Source organism: Juglans microcarpa x Juglans regia, chromosome 6S (genome assembly GCF_004785595.1).
Source record: "Juglans microcarpa x Juglans regia isolate MS1-56 chromosome 6S, Jm3101_v1.0, whole genome shotgun sequence".
Taxonomy (NCBI): domain Eukaryota; kingdom Viridiplantae; phylum Streptophyta; class Magnoliopsida; order Fagales; family Juglandaceae; genus Juglans; species Juglans microcarpa x Juglans regia.
Window position 1 is genome coordinate 21,834,243 of NC_054605.1, and position 18,401 is coordinate 21,852,643.

An 18,401-nucleotide genomic window follows, 5' to 3' on the forward strand; every position below is an offset into this window, starting at 1 on the left:
TGTATGAATGGGGCTGCTCTCTATAACATAATCAGACACCCGGCCATGTTAGAACTGTTCTACTTTGGAGGGAAAGCACGTAAGAGTACCCTTTATAAAGGAGGCCAAATTCCCTAATAAAAGAAAGGATTTAATAAATAACTCCCATTTGCTATTTGGACAATGTTTTGGGATCAAGAGAAATTTGTGGGAAAAGGTTCAACAGTTCGATGTGCTTCTTTAGCGGTCACCCCTCTCTCTGCAAGGCAAATCTTGATGATGAAAATCTTCAGGAGAGATATAGATTTGCTCTAGGAAGCAATCCAGTCAGTACCTTAGAAGACAAGCAAGAATAAGTATACACGCGAACGATTAAGATTACAAGAAAGAAACTATCGAAGATCATCGAGAAATATTTGGCCAAAATGCTGCACTGATCAATTTTTTATGATACTAAAGTCTAACGCAACACAAAAGGAACTATAATTGCAAAGACATTATGATCAAATTAGCCTATTTTCTCATTGAGCGTAACATGCATGCATTTGGTTGTATAGGATCTCAAAATGGAACCTCGTAAATATTGTGATCCCAAGACAAGTAAATTTGAGCTAAAACAACAAATTTTAGATCGTAAGACCTAAATATGCAACCGCTATCAAGGAAGCATTTCAGCAGCCAATAAAAATTAATTTTACTAGAAAAGTTAGAAGAGAAAGATGGATTCTGCAATTCATAGCTGAATCCAAGTTTTTCTATTAGTATAAGAGTATAGAATCCAAATATCCTTATTACTTCTATCTTAAATGCATAGCGCTTCAAGAATATTTTTGCAAATTATATAACCGAATCATGTCTATTCACTGCCACTGGTAATGAAGGTAATGAAAACAAACAGTAACGATGATGATCAAACTAGGAAAAGAAATTGCGACTATGGTTTTAGAAATGTAAGAAATTTACCTGAGATGTAGTATTGTTTCTTCAGAGCTTGACCTCCACATCAACACCAGCAGGAAGATCAAGTTGCATCAGAGAATCAATTGTTTGTGCAGTTGGGTAAAGAATATCAATGAGGCGCTGGTGAGTCCGGATCTCAAAATGGAACCTGGCATCCTTGTGCACATGCGGTGATTTGAGAACACAAAAGATTCTCTTCTTGGTTGGTAGTGGAACAGGACCCATGGTTTTTGCATTGGTAGTCCTCGCAGCATCCATTATCTGCTTGCAGGAGTCCTCTATTAACGGCACCCAGTATGATCTAAGTTTAATTCTAATTTTCTGCTTTGGTGCCATCTGCAAAACAAAAACTCGTTTGTAGAGAGAGTCAAGATTCTGCTTGAAACACACGCAATATAGATACACACACACACATAGTTCAAAAGAAAAAAGATTTAATTTGATCAGTCACATCGAGGACAGTTTCTAGTCAGCACTGTGGTTTCATTGCTGTAGGCCTTGTAATTGGTCTTCAACAACTTAAAGATAAACTGGTGATAGTGAACGGCATGAATTAAATCAGCAAAGAAGCAAGGAAAAGAATCTCTCTTTGCCACTTGCCACCTGGCATGGCGCTGAATGATAACTAGTTAGTAACAGTTTTTTGATAGAAAAGTAACGGTTTTGTAAGAGAATGGGAGCAGATGTCGAGATTCAAAGAAATTCGTTCTGACCTCAATCAGAATCTAAAAGAACATTTTCAGATTAATCAAAAAAGAAAATGGAAAATGAACTCGACTCAACTAATGTCAATCCTCTGAGAAACAAACGATTCACTTAATTTTAAATTATAATACTGTAAGATGACCTACAAGCAACCAATTCCTTGTCCCTCACACTGATCAGCCACATGTTCAACACATTTGAAAAAAGAAAAGAATATTTGCAGTACCCATGAAACAAATGTCTTCTTCTGTTTCTTCACAGATTTCTTTAGAAATGAACGTTATTCTCATGGAATTACATCCAATTGCACTCAGTATCACACAGCCATTTCAAAAAGTTTGTCATCCCAACACACATCGACCCGGCCAATCAAGCTTATTTTCTTCGGTAAACTTTCTTGTTTCTTGGGTTAAAAAATAAAAATATATGCACGTATAACGGAAAACCAACCAAACATTAGTAAGAAATATACCTTGTCTGAATCTGCACCGATACTGAGCGAAGACGTGCTGGGAGTCTCGGAACCTCCAACCTTAAACACCGATAATTAATATTAAATTCAAAGCCATATAGCATTGCCTTTTGCTTTCATAGACAACATAGCAACTGCTTTCACGATCAGTTTTTAATTACCAGAAAAGCAAGTCGAAAACCTACTAATCCAAATAGCTTTATGAAACGGAAAAGTAATTTATTTTACCCACATTTTCTCAGGAACTAAACAGAGTACAAGCAAAAAAAAAAAAAAAGAAAAAAACCAAAAGGGCAAGAGATGAAAACCTCAAAGCTTGTAGACTCAGAACCATCTAGGATTTCTGGAGGTGGGTCTAGGGCTTCTGGGGACTCCAGAACTTCAGGAGCAGCATAAACCCTAGTCGATGAAAGTGAGGGTTTAAAGGCTTGAAGCTTTAAGGTTTTAGCACCGTAGAAAGGAACATAAGAGAGGGCTGGCTTCGAATTAAATGGAGAAGAATTTGAAAGAGGGATGGAAGGAACTAGGGATGCAGAGAATGAAGAAATTGCCATTGAAGAAAGCTCTCTGTTTGCTGTGGTAGTGTGATGGGTGAGAGTCTCCCTCTGCTATGCTTGCGATGCCAAAAGCCGAGAGAGTATTATCCAAATTTTTTCATTTTCTATTTCACTATTTTTTTTGTTTTGCTGATTACATGACTACCCTTGGCCCAAAGCCCAAAGCCCAAACCCAAGTCTTCTTCAATCTGGGCTTTAATGGTGTCCAAAATTACACACCCTTTACAGTTTAAAATATGACATAAGATAATATAAAATTATTTATTATATTTTACTTGTAAATTTATTATTTAATATCACATTATGAGATAATAAAAAAATATATTTAGATGATTAGTATATTTTCTCATACATATAAATATGTTTTAAAAAATTTATTAAATAAATAAGAGAATTCCTAATAGAATGATATAAATATAGAACTTTTATAGGTTTTTAGAACAAGTTGTTGATTGAGAAAGCACGATTACTATGTTTTCAACTGATGATTTGGGGAGATATGGAGTATGAGATGGGATATCAAACTTGGATGAATCCTTCGGTCTTATAGCTGGCAAGAATTGCACGATGGATGGAGTCTGAAAGAGCATTTTGTTTAATACAATATGCGAGAATTCTTTTTTTTTTTTTTTTTTTTATACATTTTGGAGAGGGGGGTTTTGAATTCTAAACCTCCATTTTAGAGGTTGAAGGTTTTGTCAATCAGGCCACAGACCTTTGACAATATGCGAGAATCTTAAATAGCAAGAAGATAGGGAGTAAAATAACATTTAGTTTGCATTTGTCTAACAAAGTATGTGAGGATGAAATAAAGTTGGAGCTTAATTAATTATAATTTCCTGTAATGATTAAGTTTTGAAATAGATAGTTACAAAATATGAAGGATAAATGGATAGGAAAATTGTGTCAAATCCAAATATGCATTCGACTAATGCCTATGGCTATTGGGCGGTTACCCAAGAGCCCAGTCTCAGTCATATACAAGTCCTGAATTAATCCAGTTCAAGTTTCAGTTCAGTGTCGGAAAGAGCATGACTTATATAGAGAACAAAACGTATGTAGTTTGGGCGGGGAGAGAGAGAGAGAGAGAGAGGCAGAGGGAGCAGGCAGCGTAATGATCAGCGTGAGGACTTTTGGACGTGTTATTCATTTATAAAACTGCATGCACATGCCCTGTTTACCTCAGAACAGAAAAAAATTATTAGGGTATGGGACACTCCAATGGAACATCAAAGATAGCTCTCTATTTATTCCTATATGTTACAATCGTTTTAGGTAAAGTTTAGATAGAAAAAATATATATATCACATAAAATTACGTTATTTTATAAATTTGCATTTATGTAATTTATATGTATCTATAACACTTCTTTGTCAAAAGCATGTGGTCTGATTGACATAATCTCAACTTGTAAAATGGAGATATGAACTTCGAAACCCCTCCTCCAACTTAAAAAAAAAAAAACAAAAACAAAACACTTGTCTAAATATTTCAACTGTTAGGCGGATTACCCGAGTTTAACTGCTGCGAAGATATTGATGTACTTGTTAATCAGATTAGTAGGAAAGTGGGCATGACCTCAACTCAACTTTTGGGTGAACTGTCCGCGAGAAACACTCTACAAGTCTTTACCCAATAGCCTAAAAAGCCAACTCTCAACGCCCATCATGGAATCGTGGAAAAAGGGTACTGTTTCTATATATATACAAACACATTTTTTGAAAAATCCGAGGGGCTTTTTGTTTTTGTCAGTTTCACCGGCTAAAGAAGCTTAACCGCTCTTTTCAGTTCCTAGTTATCTTCTCTATCTTTAATTAACCACTCGCCTTGATCATGATCTGCATGCATGATCTTAAGATCAGCCAAAAAGGAACTCTCTCTCGTTTCAAGTGATAAATCCAAGTTTAATTGGATGGAGTCTCTTTGAATTCTCTCTAGTTTAAACTTCCCGTACGAGCACCATCTTTGTACTTTTAGTTTTTTTTTTCTCCTACAATAACTGCAACACGACTTTTATATATAGTTTTTACTTACATACGCTAGTATGATATCTGTTTGCTGTTGATGATCTGCGAGTTGGAGTCTCGCATGCAAGGATTGCAAGAGGCACTGCACCACGCTCCCGCATTTATTACTCTCACCACTTTCACACCCCTCCATACCAGCTCCTAAGCTTCTAATTAACCCTCAAAATTGGAGAAACCCTGCATGCACAAGGAAAATAAGAGTATTTGGATAGAGAAGGTCATGGCGTTTGCTGGTTGTTTTGCTTGTTTCGTGGTTTTGTTAGGAGTTCTTTTGGGTGGCAAAGCAATTTAAGCGCTTTGGAATTATCAGAGATATCCAGAGAGATTAATATATACACTAGAGCCGATCACTGAAAATCTCATGGGTTTGTACTCTGTTTTCAGAGCAACTTTTCTTGTGGTTTTCTTGGTTGGTATTCAAGAGATCAGTTCTGTGGAAGGCCAGGACGTGTATGGAAAGAACTATATTAGTTGGGATGATCTGAAGGTCGATGAGAATAAGGTGGCCGCAGGATTGATCATCGGAGATGATAAATATGAACAAAGGCAGGTTATTGTGGTTGACATGAATGGTAGGGGAGATTCTCTGACGGTTCAGGGAGCGGTTGACATGGTTCCAGAGAACAATACACAGCGAGTTAAAATATATATTCACCCAGGAATATACAGGTAATTAAAATACATGATTGTTTTAGCAGTTTTAGATACATAATCCGCGTGTTTCTATTTTTTGGTCACTTAAATCTGAAGGCATTGATTTGTATGTGTTCTATACTTCAAAGAACTGCCAAAAGTCGATTTTAAGTTCTGCACTCTTTCAATCTTCATATATTGTTTGGTTCATCCATAAAAAAAAGGAACAAGTAGTGGCTACGTGGGTGCTAGAATTAAGTAGTTGCATGCGCAATATGTACTGGATTGCTCTCTCTCTCTCTCTCTCTCTCTCTCTCTCTCATGGTTTTGAGTCATATTCTATAGATATATGCTATAATGAACTTCATATATATACTGAACTTTATCACTTAATGGGGGAATCGAAACATTTTATGTATAGTTTTATCTTTCCGCAGAGAGAAGGTCTTTGTGCCAAGTTCCAAGCCATATATTTCATTGATTGGGAACCAGCACCGAATGTCTGATACCATAATTACTTGGAACGATAAAGCATCGGATAAAGATCGCAACGGAGTTCAACTTGGAACCTATGGATCAGCTTCTGTAGCCATAGAGTCTGATTACTTTTGTGCAACTGGAATCACTTTTGAGGTGACAACCAATTTTCTTTTAACACAGAGTCACAAAACAGAATATCAACAAACAAATTGCATGATTTAGTACTATTTACAGCATTAATTTAATCGTTATTTAACCTGATGGGTGACCGCAGAACACAGTAGTTGCAGTGCCTGGAGGATACGGAATGCAAGCAGTAGCACTTAGAATAGCAGGTGACAAAGCAGTGTTCTATAGAGTCGGGATTCTGGGGACGCAGGACACTCTGTTGGATGACACTGGATCACACTACTTCTACCAGAGTCACATTCAAGGAAGTGTTGACTTCATCTTTGGAAGATCAAGATCACTCTATGAGGTAAAATGCCAAGCATCATTATTTTGTGAAGACAAACCATATTTAAGCTGTACAGCTAAACCAATCCGGAAAAAAGATCGATACATTTCTAGCTAAGTCTTGGATGTTTTCTGTATGATTCTAAGAGTTGAAATGGGTGTTTGAAACAGGACTGTGTCATTCAGTCGACCGCTAAGAATTGGGGAGCAATTACAGCTCATCACAGGGATTTACCATATGAAAATACAGGGTTCTCTTTTGTAAACTGCAGCATCACTGGAACTGGCAGTATCCTTTTGGGAAGAGCTTGGGGAGACTATTCAAGAGTAGTATTCTCACACTGTAATATGGATGATATAATTACTCCCTCAGGATGGAGTGATTGGATGCAACCGTCCAGGCAGAAGTATAATCTAAACGACTAGATAATTATCTTTGTAGTATAACACTTTTCCAAGATCTAACTGAGAAACTGAACATTTTGCTCATACAGGACTGTGGTGTTCGGGGAATACCAGTGCAGGGGCAGAGGAGCAGATAAGAGAGGCCGTGTGTCATGGTCGAAGTCTTTCAGTTATGAGGAAGTTAGACCTTTCCTGGACAAGAAATTCATAAACGGAGAACAATGGCTTAAACTTTAGTGCTTCTCTCCTATAGCTTTCATTGATTTATCATTTCTTTAATCATCTCTTCATCCTCCAGTACCCAGGATTCTACATGTCCTAGAGGCCAAAAATGCGCAAGGTACAGTAGTTTTGAGTTTCCTCTTCTTTTTCCATCTCAAGGGTAGAACAAAGGGAATAATCAAGATGGTGTAAGCTAAAACTGTATGTACTCACATTGTATTGAGATATGATAGAACATGCATTATTTATTTCAATGCACTAATTCCTTGATGTCACTGTAAGATGATGGCAATTGATACTGATCTCATGGTTATATGTCGTGTGTTTGTATGTGGGTGTGAGATTGTAAATGAAGAAAAGAGAGCAGAAAATATAAAAAAGTTTCCAGCGCAATCCAAAATAAGACGAGAAAAAAGTGATTTTGACTTTATATAAGAGTACAAATTTGGGGTACACGATACAAGAAGTGAATCAATCGGACACCTTTCTAGTGCTTCTAAGCAGAGGAATTTAAATTCTAATACGCTCCGAATCCAATAACCATCATTAAATTCTAAACCTCAAACCTATACACCGACAAAGGTTACAAAAGTCAAGTCCAAATGCAATCAGCTTCTTTTATACCCGTATAACTATTCACAAGCATCCAAACAACCGATCCAAGCAGTCAAAACTAACCAAATGTACTACCGCCATCATAACTTAAGGCATATAAAACTCCTATTGAGCATCTTGTCCTGCCAGTTCCATGAGTTCTGCTTTACAATTCTGCCCAGAATCGAAATTCTGAGTTTCATCACCACTCTCACCATCATTGTCATGTTTGTCATTGTCATCATCTTCATCACCTTGGACATCATCCACATTATTATCAATGACCCTTTCCATGTCTTCAGGAAGGCCATCAGAACTGGCAACTGCAGGTAAGTCGAGCTTTTCGTCTACAACAAAATTAAATCTAGTACTGCTATCAGCACATGACATAGAAACACCAGATTTGATGTCCTTGGCAATGTTTGAGGATGGGGAAAGCTTAGAGTCCAAGCCAATAGTTGCAGATAGGGCTGAGAGTATGTCGGGCTTTCCCTGTATATCAACCCACCGATCTCCCATCCAATCTTTGGATTTTCTTAGATCCTTTTTCTGTACGTTCAATAGTATGCTCTCACCTAACCACCATATAAACTATATTACAAAGTGAAGGGGAAAGTAGCAAAAACTAAATTAACATGCGTTTCAAAAAAAAAAAATAGTTTGATAAGTACTAAATAAACATGAAGCTTGATAAGCATACCGGGAAAGTAAATTTGCATGGTACTATCACCAGAATCATCCAATCCAGTCACAACTCCTTCCCACCAGCCATCACTCCACCATGCATCAACTGCAGTCCCAACCTCAATTGCAAGGTCTACTTGTTCCTCATTAGGAGGGGCTGGCCTAATTGCAGAGCGACCCAGATGCTCATGCCAAGTTTATCAGCCATGGCCATTTTAAAAGTTGGGATCCATTCCTACAAAGTGGAGAACATTTTCTTTTCAAGATAGGAATTCTGGATTCAAAAGAAAATTAGGAGATGCACGTGACTTATATCATAGAACTATAGGAGAGGTAATCAAGTTATGTTAGAGCAACTCATGATTGGTCGATCATATTTTCTTTTAAGGTAATGGAACTACATATATGAGAATATATTTGAAATTGCAATGAAGGGCTAATTAAAAATGTAACTAAAAAATGTGGTAGTACTCTGCAAAAGCTATGACTTCAAATTACTTCAATTATCAAATTATACCATTGGTGCAAATAATCTATTTAGAGCTTCAACCATATGGAAAACATCATATAGAGTGATCAAATGCTTGCACACACCTCAAGATTTCCATATCCATCTTCATCCTGCACATCATCATATTGAACTTTCATCTGTTTTCGTGATACCTGCAAGACTGTACACCTGAACCAGCAGCCTCGAATGCCACTATCGTGGCAGAGCAACTCTATTTTTTCATCAACCTTAAATAGTGGAGTATACCAAAGGTGACACCCAACGTGCTTTAGGGAAAGCAATCTCCTGCTGCCTGACAAACTATAGTCTAAGTTCTCATAAGGTTCATATGTTATAGTCTGGTGAATTCTAACAGAATTTCTGGCCCCTGAATGATCTGCAGCAAAACTTCGAAATGCCCTACCACTTCTTGTCCTCTTAGCTCCCACCTTTACATTCTCACCTGAACTCAACTGTTCAGCTTCTTCTCCAGTCAGGCTAAGGCATATAGACTCAGGCCTTGAGAAGGGATTGGGAACCAAACAAGAGAGAATTTGTTGATCAAAGTAGCCACGCAATTTGCTGAGGTCAAACGGCTTCACTCTGTTGTTTCTGAACTGCCTATAACACAGATGTATTCTGGCGCATTGAGGATGAGGAAAAGAAGAGGTGCATTTTTCATAATGTTCACGAGTTAAGACTGTGGCAGGACCATCGACACACTCTGCACTAATGACCTGTACATATGGAGTCATGAAAACTTCTTTTGGGTGAGGATTTCGTATGGGAATTATGCCCTCGACTTCCTGAGTATGGTGAAACCACCTTACTTTCACCTTTTTCTGACCCCTCTTGTCTTCATACAAATCTTCCAGATAAGCAAGATAGTGACTTTCCCCCTTAGCCATGACAAAGACGAAGGATTGAATCTGGATACCAGAAAAGATGAGAAACTGTTAAGAGGAAGAGAAGAATGCCAATAAGAATGAAGAACAAGAGTAACATGCAAGTGACTTCATTCTATGGGAGAGAGGAGCATATTTCCTACTATGAAGCATTTGAGGAGAGAGATTATCAACAGGAGACTAGAATCACTACTCCAGGATAATGACTTCAAATAAAATTTTATTATATTGCAGCACGTTCTTGATCTATTTTTATTCTGACTTAATCTGAGAAGTGAACATCCTTAACACCTCATGCTCTTAATATTTCATTTGACCCATATCTTGTGTTCCCTTTTTAATTTGATGGAAGATGCTTACAGCTATTGTAGTCCCATTTCTGCAAAATGATGGGTAATGCTTGAGCTGTTTGCCACATTTCCATGCAACACCTGACCAGACAATATCTGGATGATGTCCCTTGAAAATGGCAATTTGGCCCTGATACACAGGTTTCAGGTTAACATCGAAAGTATTTATTAACAACAACATACATTCACAACAGTGAAAAAAATATACTGTATCATCTGCTGCTTGAGTCTGTGGAGCACCCATTCCATCCATTGCGGAGTTGGGAGACCCTAAAGCTTGTATTGGATCAAATTTTGGTAATTCTGTCATTGAAAATGGTATAGAAAATGTAATATTCAAGAGAAAAACTACAATAAAAATTAAATAATAAATTGAAGGCACACACACTTAATAAGAACATTAGCAAGAGGAACAACAAATATACAACCACCTTATATTTATAAATTAAAATGTTAAATAGAACATAGAAAATCTCCTGCAATGAATTAATTGCTCATAGTGCACCAACTCGATTGGAATTTCCCTTGTATTCCCATTACAACATCCAAAACCACAGCTTGTTGCCTTGCCAGAACTTTTAAGTCCAAGCTCCACATACACTGACCGAAACATATTACTTATGATTCCATCCCTCAATGAAAGCTATGTATAATGCATGTGCCATGCAATCCAATTTCATAACACAGATGGAGAATAACATAAACTTAACACTTGATTTCTCATGAATTGTTACAGCAAGTACCTCGTTTCATTTGATAGACCATGTAGTAATGAATATTGTTTACAATTAAAAATTCAGATCTTGTTTTAATAAAGTTTAATGACATTCGCATATGTATAAAAGTTTTTTCTTTTTTTTGAGGGGGGCAGAGAGGGAGAGAGAGAGAGAGAATTGGTGGCACAACCTTCTTCAAAACATAGATTATAACTGGTACAGTAACGAACTTAGACTTCCACAATGCTGAGAAATGATAATCTCATGAATCAATGACTCAAGCAATTTAAATATAATTGTATCACTCCGAAGAAAAGAGCAAACAACAATTGCAACACCGATAGAAAAGATAACTTTGGAAAATATGCAGGAGCGAGGCCACAATATTATATCCTGGAATAGACCCATAAAACACAAGATGTGGAAGAAAATAAAAAAGAAGTGACATATGAAGGACCGCAAGAAACATCAAAATTTGAATTACGTTTTGTCAATGCTTGCCATCATAAAGCCCCAAAAATTTTCAACGCAGTTTTTTATCATATCTCTGTATCAGTCTAGCACATTCAACGCTATTAATACAAAAATTAGCAATTACCCAATATACAAATAAATTAGGAAGAAATAAAAGGAAACCCAAATACTAAAAAGGGGTAACACGTACCGGACCCTCCATGTAAATGCTGCTTGGATAGCATAGACGTAAGCCAGTCTACAACCTCTCTTCTCGATCGCCACTTATAACCAGCATGAATGGAACTTTCCTTCCCATATACCTGCAAGAACTCCCCGGAAACAACATAGAACATGTGCCTAACACTTCTCTCAGTTCCCACAACAGCAAGGATGGACTCCCCAGAGGAATCCTTCAGGAAATAGTGAACCACACGATTGCCACGCTCCTGCGACACAAACTCTTCTCTCCACTCCACAAAAGAGTGACTAGTTCCAGTCATTTTGAGCGAAAGCAGCAGAAGGGGGCTAACAAGAATACAGGACACCAAAAACCCACTTGAAATTCAAATACATGGCTGAAGCGCTCGACAGAAATAGAGAACACTTCAAACCCAACTGATTACGCTACTAATACCCAGTAACCAAGAAATTCTTCAGACAAATCTACGATCTTGCAATTGTTTATACTCCTAGTATTATTAGCCCAAGGAAAACTCATGTTCTATCAGTCAAATAGCATAGAAATACTCGGACGAACGTCAAACGGACCAGGATTCTCAAAAGCCCATAATTTGAAAACAAAAAAGCAGATCAAATAACCCCAGGTACAAAGCATAAGGATGCCCCATGTAAGTGGGACTAGACTCAATAAATCAAACTCAATGGATTTAATTCCCTTAAACAGCCTCGCAGGTTGCGACTAATCAGAATGTTTAATCTGCTGAATAAAAGCACAAATCTCGAACAACGCTTACCCTAATCTGACGGACCCAAAGAACCACCCACAGAAGAACTCTAATAAACTAGAACTTGGTATTTGGCAAAAATTGACCAGAACCCAAAAAGACAGGTGCTTTGAAAGTTTACGAGCAGATCAGAAACACCGAAATCAGCATAAGCAGGTCAAGGCTTTAAAGCCCATAGAGGCACAAAGACGTGCTTTGGCTGCTGTTTCCAACAGAACCATCAAAAAATGAATAGGGAGTCTCAGTTTAGATCCCAAGGCTGAAACTTCAACACAATAACAAATAGCAATAACTGTTCAAGTTCTAATACTTGGAAAGAACCTGTGATTGTGATGCTGAGAACTTCAACAGAGGTGAGTTCAAGAGTTTTCGTGCCCCTTTTTTTTGGGTACAAGGGAGAGCGGAGGATGAGAAGAAGCAGAAGAAGAAGGATATCTTAAAACAGGTTTGGACATGAAAAGAGAACTTGGAAAAGGTACATCGCTGCGCTGATGAACGTGAGAGAAGAACAGGGGAGCGGGAGACGGAGAATAGGTAAACAATGCTAGCTCGAAGAGAGTGCGCGCGTGTGAGAGGAAATAAAAGGGTGCACAAATTTAATTGAAAAAAAAAACAAAAAAGAAAAAAAAACCTCGTTCTAATCGGGGCCGTATGCCAGTTTGCTTCAAAGAAGGCCGGATCCGTTTCGGCTGCATGGGCCTGCTTCTATGTTAGTTTCTCTCTCTCTTTTTCTTTTTTTTTTTTTTTTTTTTTTGCTTGTAGCCTTGTATATTAATAAACATTTTTATTTCTGCTTGATTTTTTTTTTTTCCAATTTGAAAGCTGATCTTAGAGTATTGTGAATCTAAATATGAAGTTTTATGTCTCGTTTGTTTTCACAGATAAGATGAGATAAGTTGAAATTAAAGTTAAAAATTGAATAAAATATTGTAAGCATTAATATGAGATAAGTTGAAATTAAAGTTAAAAATTGAATAAAATATTGTAAGCATATATTTTTTTAATATTTTAAGATTTGAAAAAGTTGAATTTTTTATTTTATTTTATATAGAAATTTAGAAAAGTTATAATGATTAGACAAGATGAGATGAACTGAAAAATTTCCTTAGTCATAAATTATAGTGGATGCTTCTTTCCCTTTTTTTTTCCCCCCATTTTTGGGACCTGCAGCAAAACAAACAAACTTAATACATCTTTGGGATGTCTCATGCACTTTCATTTTAGTAGCATTCCTAAACTTTATTTGATTCGCATGAGCTTATACAAATTTGAGATTTAAAGAAGATACTGGAGCTCTATTCCAACTCCCAGGACATTTGAACAAGTCTTTATTCTCCACATATTGAACTTGTACAATAAGGTCGTATCCAAAAAGTTTATCCCCTAGTGATTTTTGGACTGTAATTCTCCATTGAAGAGAGAATCATGGTTTATAATTTATAATTTGTCACTACTATGATGTGCTTTAAGCATATTGAATTATGTTTATATGGTGTTTTTTTATATTTATTTATGGTATCATACATAAAAATTAACATTTTTCCGTGTTGAAATGATCTTTTTTCCTGCAAATTACACATTTTTCCTTCACGTAGCAACTTATAGCAACTTATTATCTATCTATCTATCTATCTAAAGTTTACATAGTGCTTATTCTCAAGATATGAACAGTTTGCACAACAGCAATACGATCCTTGACAATAAATACATGGACACAAGAAAATGGCCATAACAACTTGACCTAAAAGTAGACGTGCAAAATTACTGTTTTTCCTTTAACTTGGTAAAAAAAATACCCATGTTGGAAGATTGTTCATTGTTGGCCAATTGAAAGGTATCCCTCAAGTGCCAAGATTCCGTGCTTGGATGGACACTGGTGCTCCGTGTGAGTATCTCCACTGACCACAGGCACAGCATTTCTCCAACTTCACACTGTTTTCCAATGTACAAAATTTACAGGACCAGACTTTGTAGTTTGTATGAACATCTTTTCGCTTTTGAGTGCTACAGAGCTCACATATTGGAGCCAATGGCTGCAGTGATAGACCATCAATCATTCACATGCAAAATACTTGTTAGTGTTATACTAGGAAGTAGGAAGGCAATCTGGGTTTCAAAAAAACGAAACACGACATGTTTATAGGTTTCAGGTTTCACACCAGAAGGCAGAAAGGACCTTTCAGGCTTTCATTTTCTGGGTACAACTCCCATGAAAGAAAAATAAAATGTCTGCTAGTAACTACAGTCCTCAGACACAATGAAACCAGACATTTCAACTGGTTCATCGCAATAAGTTTCCTTTCTCTTCAATATAATATAATATCTACAGTACTCACTCATTTTACAAGCATCTGTTTAAATTCTTGTTTTTATGCACAAGTAAAAAATAATATAACCAAAAAACCTGCAATTATCAAAGTCTATGTTAATTTCTATCAGCTTTCCTAATAATTGATGAATACATTTCCTAATAAACCTGTTCTAACTATTACGAGTGAGATAAAACTTGACTGCACAAAATGAATTAACCTTACAGGCTTACAAAAGTATCAAGAAAGTAAATTTAAACGAAAATGCTAATTCCATATCCTAAAAGGACATACAAACAAGAAACAGTCCATAACAAATTGAATAGATGAAAGAATTTTATGCATTAGGGCACTTACAGCATTCAATAAAGTGCATGTTCCACACTCCCACATTGGCAATTCCTCGGCATTCAGCGTTCTGTCACGTATTGTATCCAAACTACTCCCCAGATCAGAAGATAACGGACTAGATAAATCTACAAAATTAGATTCTGGATGGCAAGTAGATTGAGAAAATGAAGTGGTATCTGATTTGCAACTTCTTTTTGAAGTATTGATAGATAAATCTACAAAATTGGCTTTCAGATGATCATTGGAAGGTCGACAAAGGGCGCTTTGATCTGACTCCTGACTTCTTTTCTGAGAGATTGCATCCACAGAATATGCAATGGAACCACCATCTGACCTTGAGCTTCCTCCACTTTGTTCTGAAGATACAAAGTCATGTAAAATACCAGAACTACTTTCTTCATCCCCAGAAGCTTTGCAAGACTGAGACCCACACCAGATATCATCCTGTAATCTTCTCTCTGCAGCCATCGCAGCAGCTTGTATTGGACTAAGTGCAACCATAATAGTATTATCACCACCAAGACGTCTGGGTCCAGATGGTAGCAGAGATCCTGATCGTGCTCTCTTTTCTGCAGCCTCCAGTGCACTTTTGTGGAGAGATGAAAGAGGAGGCTGATGGGAGAAACCACCCAAACGCCTCCCAGGAAGATCAAAGCCCTCTCCTGTGCCTGTTATTCCCTTGGCCATCAGCTCCTCACATTCCTGCATGGAATCAAAAGCATCGTGCATAAAAAAGGAATAAGAAAAATATAAAACAGAAAATTGTGCCACCAAAAGCCTGCTTTATACATGTTTTCTTAAGAAACAATTTCAAAGCAGGAAAGTGGGTCTAGGATGTTCACAAAACAGATCCAAAGAGTACAAGAATGACAAAAGGTCAAATCTTTTATTCTTATTACTTTATATGTGAATTTATGCTACATATTGCAGTGCCACACAACCGGTCAAGCAAGCGCAGAAAGTTGGACAAAAACATTTTGAATGGATAACAAAAGCTGACCTCAAATGGAGCACATTATCATAAGTCATCCAGTTATAAAGGACTGCTTTTATTTCTGCATTGAGTATATCTACTCATCAAAAAGGCAATATCTTCAGAACTTTGGAGAAATAAATAAATTTCGTTGATCCTCGATTGGAATTGGAAACTTGATCATTGATGCATGAACATAGTTCTGCCTATGGCTGCGATGACTTTGACCACACTAATGTAAAATGGAGGGAAAAAAAAAAGAACTTTTCTAAAGGGTTACAGACGTTCAATTACTTAAGAAGCATTAAGTACATTTGACAATAATTTTTTCATAAAATGCCCTTAAAAGTTCAGCCTTGTTTGTTTTCACAACTATTCTCATCGCATCTAATCTAATCATTACAAATTTCTCAAATTCTCATACAAAATAAAATAAACAATTTAATTTTTTCAAATTTCAAAATAAAAATAATATAAAATATATTCTAACAATATTTTATTCAACTTTTAACTTTATCTCAACTCATCCCATCTCATATGCGAAAACAAACGGGAGTCCAATTCTAACTGTAATAAAATAAAAGAAGATTTAGAAAGACCTTTCTGAGTTCATCCCAGAGATTGTAGAAGCTGGCATTGTGCGGGCCATGGACGTTATGGCAAAGCTCATGAAGCATTGTACCAAGAACTTGATCAAAAGGGAAGAAATCCCAATCCCTGTTAGGCCTCCGGAGCCTCAGCTTCACATGCACTCCACCTCCCACATTCAACCCCAGAATTGACGGATTGTTCGGACTGCCAATTCTCTAATTTTTAATTACCATTCAATTTGAAAGATAGCATGCTGAAAACTTAGATTAAAATCAAAACTAACCCACATCATGCAATTTCCAAGAGATCAAATAGAACGTAATTGAGGAGTGATGGCTTTTGGGGAAGCTTGAAACGAAATACAGAAAATCAATAAGAACTCGTCTTGGCTAATGAAAAAGAGTTTGTTGAAAGGCAAAGAGAAACCAAATCGGCTTCGATCGAGTAATGGTCATATCCTTGATTAGGGCATAAAAAAGTTCACTCATTTAAGCCCAATCGGCTTCTAAACATGATGGTGTTTTCAAGATGATGGTGTTTAAATAACTAGCATAAAGTTTCAATTTTTTAATTTTATCTTTTCCCTGATTCCTTTTGTTCCACGATTTGTAGTGAACTAATGGAAAAGTGGAATCGAAAAGAAGCAGGGTTTACCAGAATTCGGAGAGAACTTTGACCTTCCATTTGTGTTTACGCATGATGGGCTGGACCTGCTTCGCTATTCTCTCCAGAATCTTCCTCGCTTCGTCTTCTCCAGGCTTTTTCAGGGTTTTGATATCCCATACCTTGTGAAGATCGTCCAAATTCATCGCCCACGAAACCGAATTCTGAAGCCCTGAAGATGAAACCACGGATGTTTTAGCACTGGATTATGACATCCATTTATGTTGGAGCGAGACTACGTAGATTCGAAGTTGAGTTGAGATAGATTGTGAATAGTAGTGAGATGAGTTATGAATAATAATTAAATTTATGAGTTAAAATTAATAGATAATAATGAAATCAGTTGAGATGAATTACGAATATAAATTGAACTATAATACATCCTCGCTGATGATCACGACCCTTTTTCCCAAATTATTTTAATTAGTTTATGCGTTTTTTTAATCATAGGTTAAATCTTTTTAAAATTTTGAAAATTAACAAGTGAGACGATGATGCAGTTTTTAATTTTTTTTTCTTAAAGATTAGGAGCGGATAGTTAACAAGTGAGACTCTACATTATCACCATAGGAAATGAATGTTAATAACATATTAGTAATGCTTAAAACGAGGATAATTGATCATTCAAGAAATTAAAAAGTATCAAGGATACAAAATATAAGTATTTATTATATTTTTAAACGTTTGGGTCATCAATTTATCTCAATTTATTATTATATTTTTTTTAAATTTTAATATAAAATATAATAAATAATTCAACTTTTTTAAATTTTAAAATAATAATAATATTAAAAAATAAATTTTTAATAATATTTTATCATCTCAACTCAATTCAATTCAACTCAATTTAACATCTAAACTCACGAAAAAACATTGAGGATACCATAATATTAGGAGCGGATAAATGGGTCAGCATCACAAGAAAGAAGTATTTAACGATAAAAGTAGATTTGAAAATAAATTTCTACTTAAATGATACATATAACATCGTTACATAATAATAAAAAGATAAACACGATAAGAGATAAATACATTACTCATTAACAACATGTACTCAAGAGATAAAGATGAACTTAGTTAGGATTACTTTTATTTCATAAGACTCAAGGACTCTTGGCCAAAGTTGATGATACTGCTAACAACTCCATGCATCCCTTTGATGATTGACCACAAATAATTATCCGAACCAGATACACATATATATATAGAGTCGCTTCTAAGCGGTCTATCTATTTTTTAAAGAATAGCAACCCTCTAATAGTAGGGCGCCACCTTAGAAACTATACCATAATCAAGCTAGACTCATGCGCACAATATTGAATTGCAAAACACTGCAAAACAGTTCACTTCATCTACGCTCGACTTGAAGTCTTCATCTTAAGCCCGTGTGCGTCTCCAAGCAAAGCACCACAACCAGCATTTGCCGCCACCAGTCCATCACCTTAAGGCCACAGAAAC

At 36.3% G+C, this 18,401-nt stretch overlaps 4 protein-coding genes across 5 annotated transcripts; 1 reads left to right on the plus strand and 3 right to left on the minus strand.

The window, feature by feature from the left end:
* Positions 1–2,762, minus strand: LOC121237695 (30S ribosomal protein S10, chloroplastic). Of its 2 annotated transcripts, none has more exons than XM_041134546.1 (4): positions 2,425–2,762; positions 2,117–2,176; positions 943–1,275; positions 1–236 (listed from the first exon to the last, which is right to left on the minus strand). In XM_041134546.1, exons 1-3 carry the CDS (start codon positions 2,668–2,670, stop codon positions 964–966), a joined length of 618 nt encoding a protein of 205 aa, XP_040990480.1. In that variant the 5' UTR covers positions 2,671–2,762; the 3' UTR covers positions 1–236; positions 943–963. The 2 variants fall into 2 exon arrangements, with proteins under 2 accessions (XP_040990480.1, XP_040990478.1); XM_041134544.1 differs by having other exon boundaries at positions 1–313.
* A 1,655-nt stretch (positions 2,763–4,417) lies between these two features.
* LOC121236894 (pectinesterase QRT1-like) lies at positions 4,418–7,276 on the plus strand. Its single transcript, XM_041133398.1, has 5 exons — positions 4,418–5,369; positions 5,771–5,966; positions 6,088–6,291; positions 6,441–6,676; positions 6,764–7,276. Exons 1-5 carry the CDS (start codon positions 5,062–5,064, stop codon positions 6,909–6,911), a joined length of 1,092 nt encoding a protein of 363 aa, XP_040989332.1. The 5' UTR covers positions 4,418–5,061; the 3' UTR covers positions 6,912–7,276.
* Positions 7,277–7,305: 29 nt separating this feature from the next.
* On the minus strand, positions 7,306–12,666 carry LOC121236895. Its single transcript, XM_041133399.1, is given in 8 exon segments — positions 7,306–8,065; positions 8,191–8,355; positions 8,358–8,409; positions 8,769–9,593; positions 9,930–10,049; positions 10,128–10,222; positions 11,300–12,258; positions 12,378–12,666. Coding segments are annotated over 7 exon segments (1,998 nt in total). The 5' UTR covers positions 11,592–12,258; positions 12,378–12,666; the 3' UTR covers positions 7,306–7,616.
* Positions 12,667–13,703: 1,037 nt separating this feature from the next.
* LOC121237839 lies at positions 13,704–17,173 on the minus strand. The gene is made up of 5 exons (XM_041134737.1): positions 16,935–17,173; positions 16,289–16,484; positions 15,015–15,418; positions 14,723–14,942; positions 13,704–14,089 (listed from the first exon to the last, which is right to left on the minus strand). Exons 1-5 carry the CDS (start codon positions 17,087–17,089, stop codon positions 13,898–13,900), a joined length of 1,167 nt encoding a protein of 388 aa, XP_040990671.1. The 5' UTR covers positions 17,090–17,173; the 3' UTR covers positions 13,704–13,897.
* Positions 17,174–18,401: the final 1,228 nt, after the last annotated feature.